The sequence below is a fragment of the Oxyura jamaicensis genome, chromosome 2 (genome assembly GCF_011077185.1).
Source record: "Oxyura jamaicensis isolate SHBP4307 breed ruddy duck chromosome 2, BPBGC_Ojam_1.0, whole genome shotgun sequence".
Classification (NCBI taxonomy): domain Eukaryota; kingdom Metazoa; phylum Chordata; class Aves; order Anseriformes; family Anatidae; genus Oxyura; species Oxyura jamaicensis.
In genome coordinates this window covers 17,456,680-17,478,459 of record NC_048894.1, presented here as the reverse complement: position 1 = coordinate 17,478,459, position 21,780 = coordinate 17,456,680, and the positions used below count along the sequence as shown (strand labels likewise).

The 21,780-nt window shown below is 42.0% G+C and overlaps 1 protein-coding gene and 1 long non-coding RNA gene across 3 annotated transcripts in view; both read right to left on the bottom strand.

The window, feature by feature from the left end:
- Positions 1-756: 756 nt before the first annotated feature.
- LOC118162876 overlaps positions 757-21,780 on the bottom strand; it is a 21,789-nt gene continuing 765 nt past the window's right edge. Inside the window, exons 3-6 of one of the 2 annotated variants that reach the window (XM_035319315.1) lie at positions 21,397-21,780; positions 12,920-13,458; positions 11,372-11,438; positions 757-5,903 (exon numbers count right to left, since the gene is read on the bottom strand). In XM_035319315.1, coding sequence (XP_035175206.1) covers positions 4,384-5,903; positions 11,372-11,438; positions 12,920-13,458; positions 21,397-21,780 — 2,510 coding nt within the window. In that variant the 3' untranslated portion in view covers positions 757-4,383. The remainder of the gene's footprint in view (positions 5,904-11,371; positions 11,439-12,919; positions 13,459-21,396) is intronic. The other variant, XM_035319316.1, reaches the window with a different exon arrangement.
- LOC118162877 lies at positions 17,617-21,007 on the bottom strand. The gene is made up of 3 exons (XR_004748690.1): positions 19,964-21,007; positions 18,806-19,784; positions 17,617-17,916 (listed from the first exon to the last, which is right to left on the bottom strand). It is a non-coding gene; the product is annotated as an uncharacterized LOC118162877 (long non-coding RNA).

The following is a 21,780-nucleotide window of genomic DNA, read 5'->3' as shown; positions in this document are numbered from 1 at the left end:
TGTCAGCAGCAAACTTGCTGCAGGTGCACCCAATCTTATTGATCAGAACAACCCCACACAATGCTGTTAAATTTCCCATAAACGACAGAGCCTGTGAAGTACCAAGGCAGTACACAATTCTCCTTTAACATACTGTATTCTCACTTCTCATCTCTGCATTGCTAATGGTGGTTGCGACGGACCAAGATGAGCTGTACTGCTTTTCTGATACAAGTATTTATTGGTGTAGTACCATCAAATGCAATTTTCATCTTCTCAGATGGGAACAGTGGGAACAGAAAAAAAGTAAAGTGGATGATCTCTAGAAACATGCATTATTGCTGTTCTTGTTTAAAGTCACTTTAGCAAACTAACTCAGATAACATGAAATCCTGTCTCCAAAGTCAGTAGTAAAAACTGCAATGGCACCAAAGAAGTCTTATTGTTTTATTTATTTCAGTAAAGTTCTCTTAAAACATATTACAATATAATATTAACAGAGGTAAGTGTCTAAATAGTATTTTTAACACAAGGTAATATTTCAAAATAGGAAATTTCTTAAAAAGCACCACTTGAAACTAGTGTAGTTTTCACAGTGTACTGCAATCTGCAGAGACCACAGAACAAAGCAATCATCCAAAATATTAAATTAAAATAGACTTAACATATTCTGCCCAGTTTTGACTTCGTAGAAAGTGTAAAAATGTACAGGAAATTAAAAATATTCAGGTAAAATCTTTGAATTTACAAAATATTTCATAATACAAAATGATGCTGTTTTTTGTAAACCAGATCCTTTATCCTCTCACAATGGCAGCACTTTTCAACCTAAATTATTTTCCTCCTGTAATGGTCAAGTTTTTCATAACCACCTGTTGCTGCAGGTACCTGCATCACATAAGTGAAATAAGCACCTGACTATCTAGATGTATTATTTCCCTCTGTTTGACTGGATTTTGCTAGCCTCATACTTCCTCTACAAGACCTTACTTTATAAGTAATCCCATTAGAAACTCTGTCTGTAAGCAAGGGGTGGGGAGACTGTCTCCAGGGTTTTAAGCATAATCATAAACATGGTATTAAAAGATGCAACAGAAAGTTTTAAAATGAATTCTGTACTTCACAGCATTATATTGTGCTACTAAAAGAAAGAAATGGTATGAAAACGAATAAAAAAGATCAAAGCTGTAAATATAATTAATAGGATATACCTGTCAAGAATAAAGCATGCAATTAATTACAGCAAATGGGATAAGTGCCATAAAATGAGCATTCATTGTAAATTGTCTGATTCCTTTTGAACTTTATCTTACTCAGGATCGTAGTACACCACTTAACGTTGCATGGTATGAGGTAATATATATCATTTTCATAGAGACAAAGGCTATATACTGTGCTGTTAGTTAGACTACCATAAATCAACACTGATTCAAGCGCATTTGCTCCAAATTCATGTTACTGTAATCAAGGTCAGCAAGTGGCTCCGGATTCAGGCTTCTCTTTTTCAAGGGAGAGATGAAAATTAGGATCAAATAAACAATCTTTTCTTGCTTGAAATAAGGCTAAGCTTGCTGTAAATTGCAATTAATACTATGTATTTAGTAAGATTATTTTTTTTCATCATGTGGGTACCTTATCACAAATAACAATAGCAAAACCATATTAGATGCATTACCATTTACAAGATGGGTCCAATATACTGCATGTCTTCCCTTGTGTATCTAAAAATCTACTCTTTAAGGGCAGTTATGGCCACTCCTCCAAGAATCCTCAGAAAAGATTTACTGCATTTAAGAATCCATACTCTGAAATCTCTCTTAGCTGTAATAATGTTCACTTGTACCTCCCTGGTAGTTTCTGCATCCTTTAAAATGGTGAATTTAAATGCAAGTACCACCAATGTGTGTATAATACAGGAACTGAGCATCAGTCTCTTCCTTATTCAAGCAATTCCACTGGCCACCCATATCAAACATATACATAGAAATCATGCCATTAGATTTGTTACATGCTATATATAGGCAAATGATTATTATATTCAAGTAACAACTGCACTTTGCTGAAGATGTAATAGATTACGTCTAGCATCAGATTCTGATTATCTGCTACACAGGTTTAAATCAAGAATGACTCTTAAGTTTTCATTATATTGGGGGCTGACAGCCTTTGAAACAACTGCATATGGCAAAGCAGCAAAGAAAAATAAGGGGTTATGTCTGTGAGAAAGTGACTTTCTTAACTTCTTCTGAAACAAAAATATAAGCATATAATTTCAAGCCTTCTCTCACATTGTCTTCTGCTGGAGTTTTATTTTAGAAATACCTTGGCCTGCTTTCTGCAGAGCATCTCTTACAGCACGTGTCCCTTATACAGCAACGAGCTGCCTTCTGAGAGGAAGAAGCCCTTTGACCCACTCCTCACAAAATCACCTCTTCATAGGATTGGGTTTGTTAGAGAAGATGTGATGATTTTGATACCTCCTAGGAATGATTTGATTAGTTTGCCTTACTAAGCAGCCAGGCAGATCAGAAAACTAAAACCCCTTTGGTATTTAATCTTTGTTCAGTCTCACTAGACTCCCAGGGTAAAGAAATCAGAAAAACTGCTCTGTTCTTTAGTAAGGCACTTCAAGCACTTTAATCCCAGAAGTCTTCCTTTATCAATACCAAATATAATCTGTAATAATAACAGTATTTTGCAAATGTTGAACATTTTCAGTATCAGTTTTAATCCATCCTTCCTTATGTCTCCGAAAGAATGAATGACAAAGGCACGAAGCCCTCTGTCACAGAATTCCATGACACCAGGACTGAACTTACTGTGGTTTGCAAAGTTATGCTGGCCTCAACACAGCATCCAGTGAGGTATCTAGTGATGGGCTGCTTGGACCTTACAGCTGAAAGCAAGGAAAACCAGTATTGTCTGTTCAGAACAGGAGAACAATCTGTCCAAAGCCTGCACATCTTTGAATGTAAACCCAAAGAAAAAGGATGAGGGAAAGGTAACCACAGGTGGTAATGACAGAATTAGAAAATCACAAGTAAAAATCGAACCAGCAGACAGAAGTCTAGTGCTCAGGTTCTTACTTTTACAGAAAATTCTAACAAACTCTAGAATAGGTGAAGTGCACAGGAAAGAGCATGTATTTAGACATACATGCTCAGGCTGGCACCTACAATAAAGCTGTATCATGCACAGTAGTCTTGCTTTCAAGAAGGTTGATGTGAGGCAGCCTGTGAGGGCTTCATTTAATGTCCCTCTCCCATAATTACATGTGACATACAAACACCCACTCTTTAGTAGGAACGCTGAGGGATGTCTGGAGGAGTCGAGCTGGATGCCAGAGCATGCTATTTGCTCCTAACAAAAGAGATAAGAATGGAGAGTGAAGCAGTATTGATGGAGAAAGGAGAAAATGAGAGGAAATGCTCTTCACCGATCAGATAGAGCAGTTTGATTGAAGAGTTGGTAGAAGACAAAAATCAGTGTCATTGAATACACTGTTTCTTTTTAGAATTATCTGAGTGATTTAACCCCCCCAAAAGAACTTTTAAAAATAAGCATTCAGCAAAATAAATATGCTTGTGAATGGTGTTCCTTTTTGGTCATGAAAATATTTTGTCATTTATAATAAATTGAATAAATATTTGTTTAATTCAAAAAGTTTAATTTCTAAGACATTTGTTTCATACTTCATTCCTTCTCATGCAACCTTTCACTGGCAAAAAAAAAAAAAAATACTTAAAAGCAGACAATTTCCAAATTAAATTAAAACGACCATTAGTTCCAATGATTTTGTTTAGAACAGTTATTGTATTTTGTAAAAACAATGTTCTATTTTGACCTAGGTCCACTTCAAGAATATTGCGCATGTGTACTTGAATGTTTAACATACTATCGCTTCTAGCCTATGGCATGTTTGAGGCACTTACAGAAAGCACAACATTTTATAAGATGTAGACAAATTAGCTTCAAAGTGCATTTAGTCTTCTTGTTAGGCTGCTGCAGTGGAAAAAGTGAAAGCAGGTTTCCATTACTTGGCTGTGCTGCTTTCAGTTCCAGCACTAAAAGGTATGCATTTACCCTCACCTGCAATTTTTGTGGTCCAGAAATAAACGATTTTAAAAGACAGCTTTTTTAAAAATAAGTTTGAGCTGAATTCGTGGTTCCCCTGCCTGAAGATGGTAACAGAAGTACTATCTTGGAACAATGGAAGCTCTCTTTTCTTTAAATACTGCTCATTTAATTAAGATTATCTTTAAATATTCCTAAAATTGAGAGCATTTTAGTGGGACGGTATGTTCATGTCAACACACAGTAAGGTGTCAAATACAGACATTGAATTAGAGCAGAATCCAAATCCAATTTAAACCCCAGTTCTGGGCTAACACCACTGTACAGAAATTAAGATGAAATCCATAAAATAGATATACTGGTTCCATGTTCATGAGTGATCTGATTGATCCTTCCACGCACACAGTCAAGAGAAACTGATATCAGCGTTCCGTTATGTACTTCAAAGGATGCTCGGAGGGACACACTGGTCCATATGCTTCCCTCTGGCATCTGACCTCCAATCTGCTGAGCAATTGCTGTGGGTTGCATGTGATCCATGGTCAACCGGTTGAGAGTGACTTTAAGCACATTGCATGAATGGATTAGCTTTAAGTTAAATGCAAGGCTGGCAACTCCCTTTTCAGTAAAAATGAAGTACTTCTGAGCAAGCTGTCCAGAAGAAACCAGCTGTATCTGTTTCTCACTGGATGAGACCTGAGTGAAATCTAGTAATTTGTTTCTCACAGCTCCAGTAGGCAGACCTGTAACAGAAACTGTGGCTGATATGGCACTAGAAACTGCTGAAGGTATCCAGATGAGACTAAAAATACTAATTCCAGAACTATCTCCAAAATACCGAACATTACATTGTGCAGGAGAAAGTATCTCAAAACTAATCAGATCTCCAGCAGCAACTTTTGTGGCCCCAGAAGCAGATATCGATGTGTCTCTGTAGTTTACCCCAGATTTAAATACATTCATTAATTCTCTGTTGGTGCCATTCCTGTTTATATAAGAAATTAAGGAGAAACCCTCCCGGACACACGTATGGCCCATGGAATACAATGCTTGGTGGAACACAAATTTGACAACACCGGTTTCAGTGAACTTTATAGCTCTGCCATCATGAGATAAACTTAGCATGTAAGGGTCGGAAACAGAAATTATTTTAAAGGTAGGTCGATAGTTGGTTTGGTAATGCATTGCTGTTGACATCTGTGCACTGATTGCCACAGCACCCGTGTCATGAGACAACCAAAACAAACTTAGTGGTGTGTTAAGATCATAAATATGTAAGTCTTTACTTTGATTGCAGAACTGATTTGGGCTCCTTAAAAACACAGAAAGAGTTTGGCTGGGTTCCACTTCAGCAGCACTGCTTAAACTGGTGCTCTGGAAATATTTTCCTTCTGGTTGTTCAATGCGAACACCACTCAGTTCGTAGCCTTCCTCACTGCCATTTAGCTTTAAGGAAAGTTGCAAAAAATTCCTGCAGTTATGTTTTACTGCAAAATTTAGGTCAGTCCACAACAGACCATGTTGCCTGAATACCAGGCTGGTATCTTCAATGGATAGGATTTCACGGTGAAGCTTTTCCCTTATCTTCAAGTTCAAACCAGAGTAGACCTGAGAGATGCCAGACTTTACAGATGGTAAAATGATGTTTGCAGCCCAAGACTCCGAGAGCTTGTTTTCACTGGTTGCTGAGCAAACTGTGTCACTGACAGTGGAGCAAGGCACAGCCACCATTCCATCTTCACATTTCAAACACGCCTGGCATTCCTGCATTTCCTTATTAAAGAAATATTCCTCTCCACACAATCCCAAAGCAGCATCTTTCTCAGCAATTCCAAGGCATCGGAAGCCACCTGTTCACAGGAAATGGGCAATTTTTATCATTAAACCTTTAAAACACTAAATACAAGAACTCTACAGCTCCGCATATCAAGTAACATGTCTAATCATAAGAGAGAAAATAGAAGATAACCATGATGAAAATTAAGATAATCAGGAAGAAATTATTTATTATGAGGATGGTGAAGCACTAGAACAGGTCGTCCAGAGAAGCTGTGGATGCCCCATCCCTGGAGGTGTTCAAGGCCAGGCTGGATGGAGCTTTGGGCAACCTGGTGTGGTGGGAGGTGTCCCTGCCCATGGCAGGGGGTTGGAACTGCATGGAGTTTAAGGTCCCTTCCAACACAAACCATTCTATGATTCTACGTTAGGTCAGTTTGCACTATGAATGGATCCTTGCTAGCAGAGGAAACACTAGAGGTAACTCACCTTGTCCAAGCTGAATCCAGTGGTTTAGAGTGTGAGGAGCAAGGAGAGAGAAGGGAGTGCATAGGGGCAATTGTACCCAAAACCTGTAATGGGTCAGATACAATGACATTGCTCCAAAGACACTCTTTTTCTTAAGTAAAAGGCATAGTGCACTAAACAGACAAGATACTTCCAACAGTGCAGAGTTCCTCTAGACAAGAAAAGCCCACTGTCTGCCCAGTCATGTTTTGGGGCAGTGCTGCTGTAGCCGTGATTTCTAAAGCAGTGCCTTTCAACCCTAGGGATGTGGACCCCAGGCATTCTGTGTACTGTTTTTAAAGAACCTACAAGAAACAAGTAAGAAAAGCAAAATGGCAATCAGCAGGCTTAAAATCAACATGCAGATGTCCATGTTGTGAAAGGCATAAAACTACTGCCTTAAGATAGAGGACAGCAGTGTTCTTGATAGTTTAAAGTTATCAGGAATAAACAAAACCCCACTATAAACAGCACAGAGAATATCTAGAGGTGCCACTTCATTTGAAAGAAAGCAATTTTGTGCTGCTGGCCAGCATACCATGACCTCGGTGGATCAAAGAATGCACACCCAAAGAGCAGGTTTTAAAAACAGCCTGTAATTTTCTATGGCAATTTTCCAAAGAGCACTGCCAGCTGCCACTGCCTCCAGCTGGAGCAGCTGGTGCCCAAAACCTTTGTGCACAGGGCCTTCAAGATCTAAATCATTGCACATGATTTGAGACAAGCTAAAGAATAACCACTTGCAGTTTGTGCCTCAGTTTAATCACCAAGACACTTGCTTCTGCTCTTTGACCACACATAATCAAACTCAGTAATTGTCTTTCTTATAGCTCTTCTCAAATATCCTTCCCTATCTAACTACTGAGTTATTTTATTCACAAGGGTTTCTTAAACGCATCCATTTGCTATACTCCTCAGCTGGAAATCTGCTGTATCTGAGTAGGGATTTGCTCCAAGACTGGGACTACAAGCATTTGACACAGAGCCCAGCAGGCCAATTTTCTCCATTGCTAAACCCGGGGTGGAGCTGGCTATCACCAAACTGCTGATGCAGGCAGAAAAGCACAACACGTGTACTGAGAACTGCAAGACAGAGCAGTACATCTGCACCTGGCACACAAGGAAGGTCAGAATATTGGCTAAAATTCACTTCTGATACAATGTTATTCAGCTGAGAGTATCAGACACTGTATTAATTTATACAAACTTCATATATTCACCCTCATATCTTTGCCTATTCATGTTTCATTCACTGAAGTGATGATTCTTCTCTAACACTGATATATAGGACTGCATAATTTATGATGTGAGAATATTCCTTCAGAGACCCTGTATGGTTATCTCAGAAGAGCTTGTTAAAGAAAAGTAAGATTTTTTTCCATTTGAAATAAGTTAAAAGAAATTTATCGTTTTATTCCCCCTGAAAGTGTTGAGCTTTTTTTTTTTTTTTTTTTTTTACAAGAAGCAAATACCAAATAAATAAGATCAAATTTTTTCAACTATGAATATCCATTAGGGAATATAAAAGAACATCCCTGACAGGCTTTGCTGTTGAAAATAGATCAATGTATACCACAGCATAACTATTCACATAACACCTTTTAAACAGTTCTACTGCTCATATCAGTGGCTCCCACAACAGTCAAAAATACAGGATGAAATGCTATTGAATATACAAACACAACTGTTTCATAGAGCAGAGACCTGCAGAAATGCCTAGAAATACTTCTCATGCTATTTGCTTCTTTAAAATATTTTCATTTATGTTTAAGGATTTTTATAAATACAAAGTTTTACACATATATGTGGCGACCACCCCTATCAATTTGCTGTCTAGTTTTTATCAGTTAAAGCTGTAGCGGGTGTTCCCCGCTATGTACTTTAAATAGGGGACTTCAAAGCCGCACATGTGCTGCTTTATACTGTGGACACAGTAGCAAGAGTAGCATCCTACTCTCTGCCAGCCCAGAAGAGGTCAAGCAGCAAATGACAGCCCAACATCAGAAAGCCAGCAGAGCAGCATGCTGTGACTGCTTCCTATTTCTCTCTGACAATCTCTCCCACCTCTCCCTGGGCACTGCTGCACCTGGTATTATTGTGAGCAGCCCAGCTGTAGTCGAGCTGGTTTTGTGAAATTGGGTGTCTCTGTAGCACATTCGCCAGCCCTCGCATTTCCTCAAGGACAGGCAATTGCAACATTACTAGAGTAGACATGCAACTGTGGTGCTGCTGGGACTATTCATTGCTGCAAACATGATATTCAAGCAGAGTACAGGAATCCATCATCTTCTTGAACCCTCTACATCAGATTTCAATCATTATTAATCAACATGGCTAATTATAAATCAGCACTATTTAAGTTGTCATTATTCACCACTTGCATTCACATTCTTGCTTTTGCAGTACTTCATGAATTTCTGGGGTCTTTCCAAGTGCTGTCCTGCAGAAGACAATCCTGCAGTGTCTCACTTGAGGGGGAGCCACTACAGAGCCTGGCTGCCAAGCAGACTGACTTACTCAGAGAGTGGAGCTGCTCACTCCTGTTAGAGATCACTGAACCTGGTAGGCTCTGAGATCCAAGGGAATACCTCTCTCAGAGGTTCAATCCTGTTCCTCTCCTCTAGATGCCACTGAAGGCCACTAGCGGAATATGCACACACCATACGTGTCATTCCAATAACTGGTCCCACACTGTCTGGTCTCCTCCAGTTGCAAGCATCTGAACCTACAAGCTCCCCATAGTCTGAGGTCCTGGTACAGTTGCTGGTACTCAGACCTCTTATCCTACTCACCAGCTAGTCCAGCTTGAATTTTGCTAGCACTCGCTACCTTCCCCTAAACACCCATAATAATTTTTGTATATTCCCATATCCATTTAAAGCACTCCATAATAGGTCCCATACAGTCCTCAAATCCTCTCCCCCTGCGTCCCACACTAAGTTCTATTTCAAGGCCCTTTTAGTTTGCATGGCATTGTAGGGAGAGTGCCTTTGGCCAACTCCACTTAGCGGGATCACACCAAGGACAAAAGTCTGTGAGAAAAGTGAAAGGGTGAAGAAAGAGAGGCTCCTACTTGCATGTTTATTTATCATTATTTGCTGTGCCTCCCTTCATGCTGTCAAGGAAAAAAGAGCTGCTACAGATCCAACAACCTTTGCATGCAGCTCAAGAAACCACATACAGCATCTGGAACTCATACATCAGATCACAACCCCATATACCCTGTATTACCCAAAACAGACATCCAGTTTCAGTCTTCCTTTTGATAAGTTAATTGCACTTGTATAGATAATGAGCTACCATGAACAGGCAGAAAGTAGCAGTCTTCTCTAATAAAAAATAAGAGGGCGCACTCTCTTCCATGACAGATGAGAAAGACACCGACAGGACACTGAATCCTGATCCAAGTGATAGAGAGAGCTTGCCTTCGCATCTTTATAAATTACCATTAAAAATGGGAGAAGAGGAATCAGGGGAAGAGTCCCTTCCTTTCAGAAACTCTGCTACTGACTCTCTGTGGTCTGACACACCGCCACTGCCCATCTGCTTCACAGTAGTATTTTGCCCACACTTGTTTTCCTCCAGCAGTCACACAGACCTACCCTTGGTCTGGGTCATCCCATACAGCCCTCTGGATAAATACCTTACACCTTTCCCTCTTCCAAGCCACAAACTAGAGCAATATAAAACAGCTACCACATTGGTGGCTCTCCTTTCCTCCAAGTGGGGTCTTGTGGGCTTCCTTTGACAAAACCACAAACTTGATGGCACCAATCTCAGCCTGTTACTAAAGAAGAGACAAAGCCTTATACCATCCCAATGTGCTGGTTCAGATTTTGTGCCTTAAGCTGTCTTGCCTCTAACTGCCCAAGACTGAGACAGAGAAAAGAAAGAAACAAAGAAGTGTCTTGCTTCTTCTTTCTTAAGTCTGATGGTACCTCTTCTACAGCACCTGCCAGGTAAGGCAGCACTCGGTGTTCTCTTCTAGTCATTTCCAGTTTTCTGTGGCATTTGTAGTAACACTGTGCAACCCACAACAGTTCTTGCCCAGATAAAGTACAATGTACAGAAACATGAGTCCTATTCTAACCTTTTCCTAGGACCAGTCCTCTTCCACATTTTTCTTCACCAGTGGTAAGGCAGAAATAGTACAAGATCACTCATTAAGAGCAGAAAATAGCCTTTGCCCCTCAGAGACACCACCTTTTCAAGTAAGAAGTTTAGAGGAGGAAAAACATATAAGTTGATGAAGCCTTCCCTTGGTTATTCTACTGGGAGCCCTCAGGTAGAGGCCACAGCAGCTGAAATGCTTTGTTTGATCACACAGCTCCTTTCAAGTTTTTTTGGCCAACCAGAAATTAGACATGTAGAAAGAAAACTAGCACCTTGATATATTTTGCTCAATACATCTATTAATTTTGCTCTTGTGTGTCTGACTGCCATTTCTTCAACTAAGAAATAATGAAGCCTAAGTCTGAACTGCACAATTCCATTCAAATCTGTGCCTGAAAGTTCCCCCATGCACCCTCAAATGATGACAACTGTTGATCATTCCTCAATAATTGACAGTATTATTGCTAAAAGAGAGTAAGATTGATGAAGAAAGCCTTTATAAGAACCTTCATTAGATCAAATCAAATATCTACCACTGTGCAGCAGAAAGAAAATGACAACTATTTTTCTCCATTAGGAATAATATCTTTGATTTTCACCCCATTTGCACCAGCATAAGCAAGGTCAGATCATCAGTGAAAATTAAAATCAAAGCATATAAAAACCCATGAAAATAAGGTTAAGAGGACCATCCAAAGGTCCTAGGGGATATTGTGTTCTAAATAGCCCGTATTATGTTCTAAAAAAACGCACAAGAACTGCTATCAACTTAGAGCTGAGTGTTTTTCAACCCCTTTGATTCCAGCAAGCTGAGCATGTCATTAGTCACAAACACACAGGCCTAAGACTTTATCTATCTCTTCAGCCTGTTCCTGAAGATCTAATTATCTTCGTTCTTTAATTACTGGAGAATATAACTTACCTGGAGTATTCAGACACTTTATCCTCTCACCACAAATGCTTGGTGATTCAGTACATTCATCTCTGTCCTGTAAATCACAAGAATCATATTGAAACACTTTAACACAATCACTTGAATTTGAAACAGGCACTTCTTCAGGCTCTGTGACACCCAGACATATGTGGGGAGGAAGAGAGGAGTGATTGCACAAACATGCTGGAGCAAGACAACTTGTTTGAATGTGTGACCTGTTTTAGAAGGTATTGAAACAGACAGTGTGGTCTCCGCAGAAAGCTAGCAGTGAACAGACCACAAGCTAAACGGGTAGGTTGTTCTATTCACATTTTTTTACGACACGTAATCTGTAACACAGAATCACAGAATCACAGAATTTCTAGGTTGGAAGAGACCTCAAGATCATTGAGTCCAACCTCTAACCTAACACTAACAGTCCCCACTAAACCATATCCCTAAGCTCTACATCAAAACGTCTTTTGAAGACTTCCAGGGATGGTGACTCCACCACCTCCCTGGGCAGCCTGTTCCAATGCCTCACAACCCTTTCAGTAAAGAAGCTCTTCCTAACATCTAACCTAAAACAGTACTAACTCCATCACTCGGTTGGTCTTGAGGATGTTGCAACAACCAAGAAAGCATTAGGAAAAGCTCTTAAGGACATTTAGTCTGGGAGGAAGGTGCTAACCAAAAACCGAGTGAAATAAATTAATCTTTCCTATCAACAAGCCCTACCCTCACTCTACTGCAGGTAGAGGGGAAAGAACAAAAGGCTAAATTTGCCTTCAAAACACTTGCATTAAAGAAAAGTGAGACTAGCAGAGGGAAGGGCACAGACTTTTGGGTTCTTCTTAGCAGCATAGGCTTAGGTCTCCAGCTGTTCAGGTTCACTTTAAGCCAAGAGCTGGGAGCAACACTTGGCAAAGATACTGCTTTAAATATTAAGATCCTCACATGTCTTAGGACTTTTAAATGGAAGTGACCAAAGAACCATCTTGTTAACATGCTGGTTTTGTATAATAAAACATATTTAAGACTAAAAATATCAGGGTTAAACATATTTAAATGTTTGTATGTTGTGTTTAAGCTAGAACTAGATTTTACATTTATTTCAACTGACAACTTCTGTTTCCAATTTATAAACAAACACCTGACCTTTCTTTAGTTTTACTTAATAAAGCTTTCCTCTACTTTTCCAATGTGTCTAGCATTTCATGCAGACTGGACTGGGATTAAACGAACAAATTTAGCATGCATAAGTGTATGTGCTTTAGGATGTCTTCTTCTACCAGGATGAACAGAACTGATGTCTCACCAGCTCCTAGCCTTGGGAAAGCTTGACATCCAGCACGCACAAACTAGTGCCACATTTACAGCAGCAAATGGTAAAGAGAAAACCCACAGAAAACTCCAGGCAAACCTTGAAGTGCCACAGACCCATTCAATAAAACACAGTAACTAGCTCTCTGACTAGTTATTTCCAGAATGCCATCCTCGTTTATCCAACACATTACTTCATAAACAATAACTGAAAGATACAGAATGATATTTCACCTGGCAAATCCGATCAGAGTTTGCAGAACACTCAGCCATTTGGAAAAAACCAGCAGGACACAATGTGCATTTTTCACATTGTGAAGGTGTCTTTTGGAAATTGCAAAATTCATCACTTTCACAAAGACCACAGTCCAGCAAAGACTCCCCAACATTAATCACTTTTGCATCCACTTCTACTTTATGGACAGAGTATGACTTCTGGAGATGATTCCTGACCTGGTTCTGAAGTCCTTGAAGATGACTTTCAAAATAATTTTGAATATCTTCTTGCAAACTCTGAAATGACATTTGTTTCACTGTGTCAAAAAGCATGCCATACTGGACTTTGATCAGATCCATTTGCTCATACATTTTTCTTTGCTGTTCAAGAATCTCCTTTTGCTGGCTAACCAGTATGTGCTGCTGTTCAGCAAGTTTTTGCTGCAAATCCACAATGATTTGCTGCTGGCTTTTTAGCATTTCAGTAAATTTCTCGTGTCCTTTTGCAAGGTGCAGCTGTAGTATTAGGGCGTCTTCAGACGGAACTTCGTTTTCTCCTGAAATAAAATTGACTGATTATTATCCAAGAAAAATGATTTCGCAGGTTGCTGTATTATCTCTTCAAAGGCATACAAATTTTAACAAGTTAATGAAAAGTCTCGTTAAATTCAGGTCATGATTATAAGGCCAATTTCTTTACTATCTTTATAGCTCCTTCAGGGGACTGCAAGCTCTTCCCTTTCATAAGCAACATTTATAGCCAGAGACACTAAAAAAGTCATAATTAAACCCCATGCTTCAGGGCATAAATTAATCGTCGGTTGGGGTCAATAACAGATTAGTCATTTCTACGTACATGTTCAAATACAGTAGAGAGAAAACGGTCAATTTTCACTGTAAAGGTGATAAAATGAGGTGATAAAACTTGTTGAGAACACTAAGCTATTTAGGGTAGTAAAAATAAGGGCCAATTACAGAGAACTGCAAAAGGAGTCTATGATACTAAGTACCAGCAACAAAATAGCAAGAAGAAACTCAAAGGAGATAAAGGTGAAATGATGCACTCACCGGAAAAAAATAAAAAAATACAAAATCTTAGTCTTTCATTAAAAAAATGCTGTGCTTGTTGATGATTAGCACTCCAAAATGATCTTCAGCTAATATAGCAGGTCTAGATACAGATCTGAACTGATGAAAGCATCAGTTCAGGGCCCAACAGAGGTTAAAAAGGCATATAAAATGTTAGGAGTAATTAGAAGAGGAATACATAGCAGAAGAAAACATATAATTACAACATTGTATTAATCAATAGAGCATCTTTAATACAGTATACAGTCCTGGTTCCCTATGTCAAAAAGGGCACGGAAAAACTCGATAAGGTTCACTGAAGGGTAGTAAGGAAAATCTAACATATAATACCCCTACAATATGAGAAAGTATTTTTTAAAAAAAGTATTTTAAATATTTGCCAGCCTTTTCAGGCTGGGAAAACAACTGTGCTGTATTACAGGAAACACTCCACTCTTTCTTGCAATACAGGAATTAGGGGTCATTAAATGAAGGCAGCAGGTTCAATACAAGTTAGTAGTTCAGATGTGTCAAGAAGTTGTTGACCTCCTACAAAGTTTATACAACCTTGCTTATTTTAATACCTCTACCCCTTGTCAAGTTTGCATGAAACCAGCCTGTAGGTTCAAGTTACTGGGCAGCAAGACAGTTACATGCATGCTGTGACTGGCTTTCGGGAATTTTCATAGACCTATATAGGTTCCATTCATGCTTGAGGCTGGAAAGACATACACAATTCCCTTTCCATAAGACTTGTGCTCTCAGAAATCTGGCTTACAGTTGTGAGTGTGGGCAGAAAAGCACAGATCTATGCTAAGGATTTTGACCATGCAAGTGACAACACAGTGCCAATGGACCACATCATGTAGCAGCAAGAGTCATGCCTTCAAAGCAAATAGAAAAGCAAAAGGCAGCCCTTACCGGGACAAATAAAGCATATGCACCTAGAAAAACAGCTGATGAAAGCTGGAATATTAAGGCTTTGGCTCTCTTGATGAATCATGGCATTAAATTGCTTCTTGGTAGATCTCCCATACTCAGACTAAGTTTTCTGAGACGAGCTTCATCCTCTTGTCCTGCACTAATACGATTTCTTACACATTGAGATTATGTGTGAGAATGGGGCTCCTTGCTAGTACTGCAAGTACATGCTACTAACATATGCTAGTACAGTTTTTGATCAAAATAATATAAATGTAGTAAATTAATGAGCACAGTATTCTTATTACACCAGAAAACCTAAAATCTAAATGTGTTCCCCTAGCGAACTGCTTCATAGATTAACAGTCATTGGACTTACTGTCAGATGAGCTTGTGTGCATGTCTGCCTTTATCAGTAACTACAGAAAGAGATGATCTTGACTTTATGCTTAACAAATAGCATTAGAAATCCAGGTTTGTAAGAAACAAATAGAAATTAAAGTAACTGTATGAAACTGCCCCGTTCTAGGCCTTCTGACCCTCTCAATGGAAAAGGAAAGAAGAGATGAGGAAAAGTTCAACTGCATCATTTAAAAGTCAGTCCAGGAAATTGTCTCTGGGAAACCATGAAAGGGAGTGCAAAACTGCCTTTTTTTTTTTTTTTTTTCACACATTTTCTCCAGCTCACAGCAGTTGAAAATCAGGGACCAACAACAGTAGTATTTTGAATGATTCTAGCCATTATAATGTTATGGACAGGAAGAATACAGACTACAGAATAAAGAAAACAGGGTTATTGTGTTGTAACCTCCCCCTCTTTGAATCTGGTCTTTCATCACAAACATGAGCAGATTTATCAATGCAAAGGTTAACTAAAGCCCTGATTCAGTAAAACACATCATGTACAGCTTATGTTTAAGCACGTACTTGAGGAGCATCATCTTCAGCCAGAAACTGGCTAACTTGCTGACTGCAGTGAAACTCCTCTCGTGATCCTCTCTCCCCACAACAGAGTTACAGAGCTCTGTAACAATGGCAGTGTTCCAGCCTGTCAATTTACCTTTGCTCCTTTTGGTTGTCTAAAGCTCAGCTGGTGACAATACGAGCCCTAAGAAATCCTAGACGACTGTTTTTATCCTCATTTTAATTTTACAGTACTATGACAAAACTTAGTTTTACGCCAGTACAAGAGACCTGCCACTGCAGATTGGTTGGTGCTACAGGTAGTTCACAACTCCAGGGCAACAGAGAGCACAATAAAGCTCTTGCAGAAAAAGAAAGACTACTGAAAAGAAATGACACACAATTAAGCAGAAGGGGAATCTTGTTTGCCAAAAGAATTCTGAAGAAGTCTAAATAGTTCAGAGGTCTTATGCCCTAAAAATGGACGTTTCTCTCCGTTAACTATATAAAGGTAACCCACAGTGAATGGCAGATGGGGATGTCTCTATCACAGTCATCTAAAATTATACGAGAAGAATTCCACTGCAAGAGATATTTAGAAATTAGTACACTCCTGCAGCCCTACTGAACTACCTTTCCCCATTCCCCAGACAAGTATCAAACAGATACACCCCATCACAACACCCAGATGTTCTCATGACCGCAGATGCAGTATTACCTTTCTTATACATACACACCATACGCAGCCATGGTAAGGTCTGCTTTGTAGCCACCTGCTCTGCACTTCCAGGATCCATGGTGCAAACACAGTACCTACCTCTGACCTGCTGCTACGTTTCTCTAGTATGCCTTGGAAAGGACATGTCATCCTGAGGGTGTGCTGCATGGACAATGTAGCCCTCAGGTAGAACCTGCCACTGCAGGAGGGCAGAGGCTAAAAGCAGGCAGCCTGTGAGGAAGGCATCCTACTGTGAGAAAGGGCAGCAGAAAGACTAACCCCTCTGAGATCTTTAGTGGGTCCCAAGGGCACGGGACCACCTGATGGTTTCAGTCCTCCTGATAACCCAGGAGATGAGAGCAGAGGGCTGCAGGCACTGCTCAGAAGAATGCAACAGCATGAGAAGCTACAAACTTGTTCACTGGGCTTGGTAGGTATGAGATATGGCAGCTGCACAGTAACTGCTGAGAAGTCTGTCCAAAAGAAAACAGAAAGATGAGTTGGATGGGAAAATGAGGAATTTAATGGCAACTGAAGAATGAGGGGAGAAACACAGAGCAATACAAAATAAGACAATGAAAACAGGCTCTGTGCATTCCTTCTTTGGGCACACCAGTCCTTCATCTGGAGTAAGGTGTACTCAGGGAGGTGCTGAGAAACAGTAGTGACAATTTTGCAGAGGAATGGTCTCATCTGATTGAAATGAGAGTTCAGGTCTGCACTCTGGTATCTTCTTCTGACCACATGAGCCTGGCCAACAGAAGCGGTGGTTCAGCTGCAGTTGGCAGGAGCTTTCTAGATAGCATCTATGGTGCCAGTGATATTGGCTGGAGAGATGATGAATACATTGGTGTGGTCTCCACAGCAGGGCTGTGCCTGCTCTGGCAGGCAGCTGAAGAGTGAGAGAGAGTCACCTGCTTCATGCAAATCAGCTTACAAACACAGACATCGTGCTGGGAATCAGCTAGAGCCACTGGTGCTGGCCTTTATCTTGGATATCTGGTATTCGGCAAGGTCTTCAGCAAGCATTTGAGTAGAGTGCACCTCACATGAACAGTCTTCGTTGGGTTTACACAACAGGTTGAATATACCCTTATTCTGCTCACCAAAACACAGCCTTCTCTATCAGGCAAACTGGAGGGAAGAGTTCTCTCAGTGACTGACGAACCGTTGCAAATCTATTTATGCACTGTTGCAGAGCGGGCAGTCATAGGCTGGGGTGGGCCAAGAGGTCTCCTCCACCTGTGGATGGTGACAGTACAGGCAGAAAATGGCCTTAGGGTCACCTGGGTATTCCACGTGTATTCCAGCTCCCCTGCTGTCTGAGAAGAGGTCAATGGCAAGCACCCCATGCTGCTGGCCTCCGAGTAATGTGCTAGCATGGTAACCAGACAGGAACATTCCCCTAAAAATGAAGGAAAGACACAAACAGTCACTGACCCATTTCTTCTTGTACGGGTGCTTTCCTCTGTTTTGAGCTACAGCATCTCAAAATGTGCACCTAAAGGGCCAGACAGCCTTCTGTTTCTTTCTAATTATACTTTTCTACTTGATCTAAAACTGACAGAAATCTCCCAAGACAAATTCTCTGCATATGTCTGCCAAAGAAGTCTCTTCTAGGGTGATTAATTTAGGAAGAATCAGGAGAATGGGTGAAGCTGTAGAAGTGACAGATAATTTTGTCATAAGCCTGTGCTCTTTCCAACTGTGTTGGTAAGTTCCTGGAGCCTATGTAAATGTGTGATAACCTGTGCTGTCCGCAAAATGTACAGACATCACCCTGTAGTTATGCAAAAGTTGTACTTACAAAAAAATACTTTGTATTTTCTTTGCCTCCTGTTTAAGCCACTTGCTGAGCACATGCAGCAGCCTCATCTCATGAGACACTGAAAAGAAAACTTGGAACACAGCAGCTACTCTGAGTACTGGAGGCAACTCTGTATACTCTACTCCTGGAGATTCCTAGTCTATCTGCAGCATATTCACTGCTGCACTGAAGAGGTCCCTACATTTCCTCCAGAGGGCTTCTTACTGACCACACTACTGACCACCATGGCTAGTTCCCCCTGCATCTGGTCCTCCTCCATGAGCTTACATCTACAGTGCACATCTGTAAGCCTGTGAGACAGGTTCCTGCCATTCCTGCACAATAAGATCCACTCACACAATTTCATGACAGGAAAGCCACCATCTCCACCATACAGACTGGGCACACCTCTTGCATGAGCGCTCAGTCTCCTCTAGCATGGTTCTTTAGAAGACTAGAAGCAAAGGATGTTCTTCATGATATTTACCTGGATTTAGCCCATCGTGTTCACTGAGTGCTGTTTCAATAGCAGCTCTTCCCATACAATGGCAAATGTATTTCCCCTGCTTTGAGGTGTGATTACCACACTTCATTGTTCCGTTTTTTCTAGTAGGCAGGCCATACTGGAATTGCTGTGTAGAACCATGCTCCTTTCCAAGACCCAGCTGCAAATGGGGATTGAAGAAGGCATTCTCTACCATACTGCAGGAAGTCCACTCATTTGTGTTCAAAAGGAAAGTTTCAAAGGTCTTAGGCATATGTAGAGAACATTAGAGGCACAGCAGAATGCTAGATGCACGCCTGTACACCAGCTTGAAGGAAAACAAAGACTGTAGATATGGCTTATTTTGTTGCTCCTGATTGCAAGTGCATGGGATTTCTGCTAGATGTTGATGAATCCAGTTTGATTTTCTTCCACCCTTGGGAAAGAAAGCTGCCTTGCAAAGGATTGGGTTCAGTGTCTGGAATGGGCAAAACATGCATACATGTCCTTTGTGCAATCCGGACAGAAGTAAGCCTTCAGCCCAGGTCTCATCAACACCAATTGCATGGTTGCTGCAGTGGTCTTGGGTGTGGGCTGCTGCCAACCCACGTTACCAACAGGCTGTGAGACAAAAGCAGTGAGAAGGAAAAGCCTTTGTGGATGCAGTTGTCCTCGTCTGAAAACTCAGACACAGAAGCTCACGTGTTATCACGGGTTTGCTCACTGCGTCACTCCATGCTGACGGTGCCTTCCACAGTATTAGGCAGTTTAGTGGGCAGTGCTGTTCACTGCTTTCCCTCAAACATACAGGATGCTTCTCTCTGCCATGGGTGAGAATGGCGGGGTCCAGTGAAGGAGGTGAACACACAAATCCATGACAGTCGCTGGCATAAAGTATAATCCATTCTTGATGGGCTGAAGGACTTTAAGGGAAACCTGTAACGATAGTGCTGTTTCTCCCAGACCTCACCTGGCACCATGCCTGCAAAGAGCATAAAGCTGAAAGATTACAGTGAACTCTCGTGTCAAGTCTCAAAATCCCCAGTGTCTTCACTGTCCAACCCCTCTGCTTTACCTTCCCTTACTCTGTTTTCCTCTGCCCTGTGTCAGACAGGACAGAGGACCCTACGGCCTTGGAGGTGACAGACACATATAACTCACCATGTTAGCTGATGGCATTGGAGACTGGGCAGCACAGACTGATCTCGGTCCTCTAAAGACAGTCACGGAATAAGAGGATGTTTGGAGAAAGAGGTCATGCTGGGCTTGATGATCTTTGTTAGACCTTCATGAAGACACAGTGTGTCTGCTTTCAGCACCATCCAGGATGTGTGAGTCTTTTCTGCCTGTGCAGAATGACCTTATTATATGCCACGACTTGTATTACATGGAGATGGATCTTGGTGAACACAAAGAAAATGCGAAGATCCTAGATCCTTTTGCAAAAGGGAGGTATGGCAATCATGATGAATGTACAAAGAACATGCACAGAAGCAGAAAAAATGGAGGCTGAGCATACTGACTTCTCAGTTTTCTGCACATCTTTGGTTGGGGGCATACAGAGGTTCTGTAAGACATTTGGGAGCAATACCAGGCAAGATGATGGCACACAGCGTCATGGTAATATGCACAGGGGGGGTAAATCTCAGCCCTGGGACTGGCATCACCACTAAGTGCTGCTGCCTAATTCAGAGGAGGTGACACTTCACCAATTAGTTGTCCAAATTGAGGCTTGACATGTGCTCTGCTGTGTGGAGCAGCCACTGCCCTCAGATTGGCCACAATGACTTGACAAAGTTTAAGTATCCTTTACGCTTTCCATTAGCTTTGACCATCAATCAGGGATTAAATAAATCACTCTTCCTCATAAATTTTATGTCTTTCAAATAAGGCATTGAACCAGAACCCAAACTGCTCTGCAGTCATTAAAGATTGGCTGATGCTTTTCATGTGGGTAAATCCACATATCCCAGGCAATTACACAGCGTCTTTTGCTGACCTGTGAGTATAACCATGGACATCTCTGGCTTTCTACAAAGACACTGAACCGACGAGAGCTGTACCATGCTCTGAATTAAGTGTAACAAGATAAGCCTTGCGATTTTGTTTTTTGCTGGCTACCACTGCAAGACAACTTGTCAGCAGCAGCGAGTTTCACATGCACCACCCCGTTCATTCAGGGTGCAGAGCGCACATAGACACCTCTGAGGCCTCGAAGGATGCTGTTGTAAACCAAAGCCCTGAGAAATACCAATTGTCTCTGTGAAGACATAGACAATTGGAGGTCTTACACGTGCTTTAAGATAGCACTGAAATGTCCCCACTTTGCCATGTCTCATCCATTGCTTGAGTCTCATGAGCACGCATCCACACCTGTGTGCGGAGGGGGAAGAAGGGGCAGCACACCCCCGACGTGCCCCACAGCCCAGCACCACAGACGTGCCTCAAACCTTCCCTCCGAGCCCGGCTCCCCCCGCTCGGCACCCCGAGATGCTAAACCCCTTCCCTCACCCCCGGGGCCTCCGACCAGCCTCCGGGTGCGAGGAGGAGACCCCCCCGCCCGCCCCCCCCCGGCACCCTCGGGCCAGCCGCACCTGGCTTCACGTCGCAGGCCAGCTGCACCCCCAGGGCGCCGCCTCCGCCCAGCTCGGGCCCGCCGTAGGCGAAGTCATCCCCGGCGAACTGGGCGGCCCTCTCGGCGGCGCGGAGCAGGGCGGGCTCAGGGCAGCCCTCGGCGGTAGAGGCGGCACAGCCGGCGGTGCCCCGGGGCCGCGGCCGCAGGCGGGGCGGCAGGCGGCACTCCAGGCCCTGGCAGTCGCGGCGGGTGCCGTTGGCGGAGCAGCCCCCGGCCGGGCAGGCCTCCGGAGGGCCCCCCCTGGCTGCGGGGGGCTGCGCCTTGCCCTGCGGGGCCCGCAGCGGCGTGGCGGTGTGCGGGAAGGAGCGGGCGGGCCGGCCGGCACGGGCTCCGCAGCGGGCCC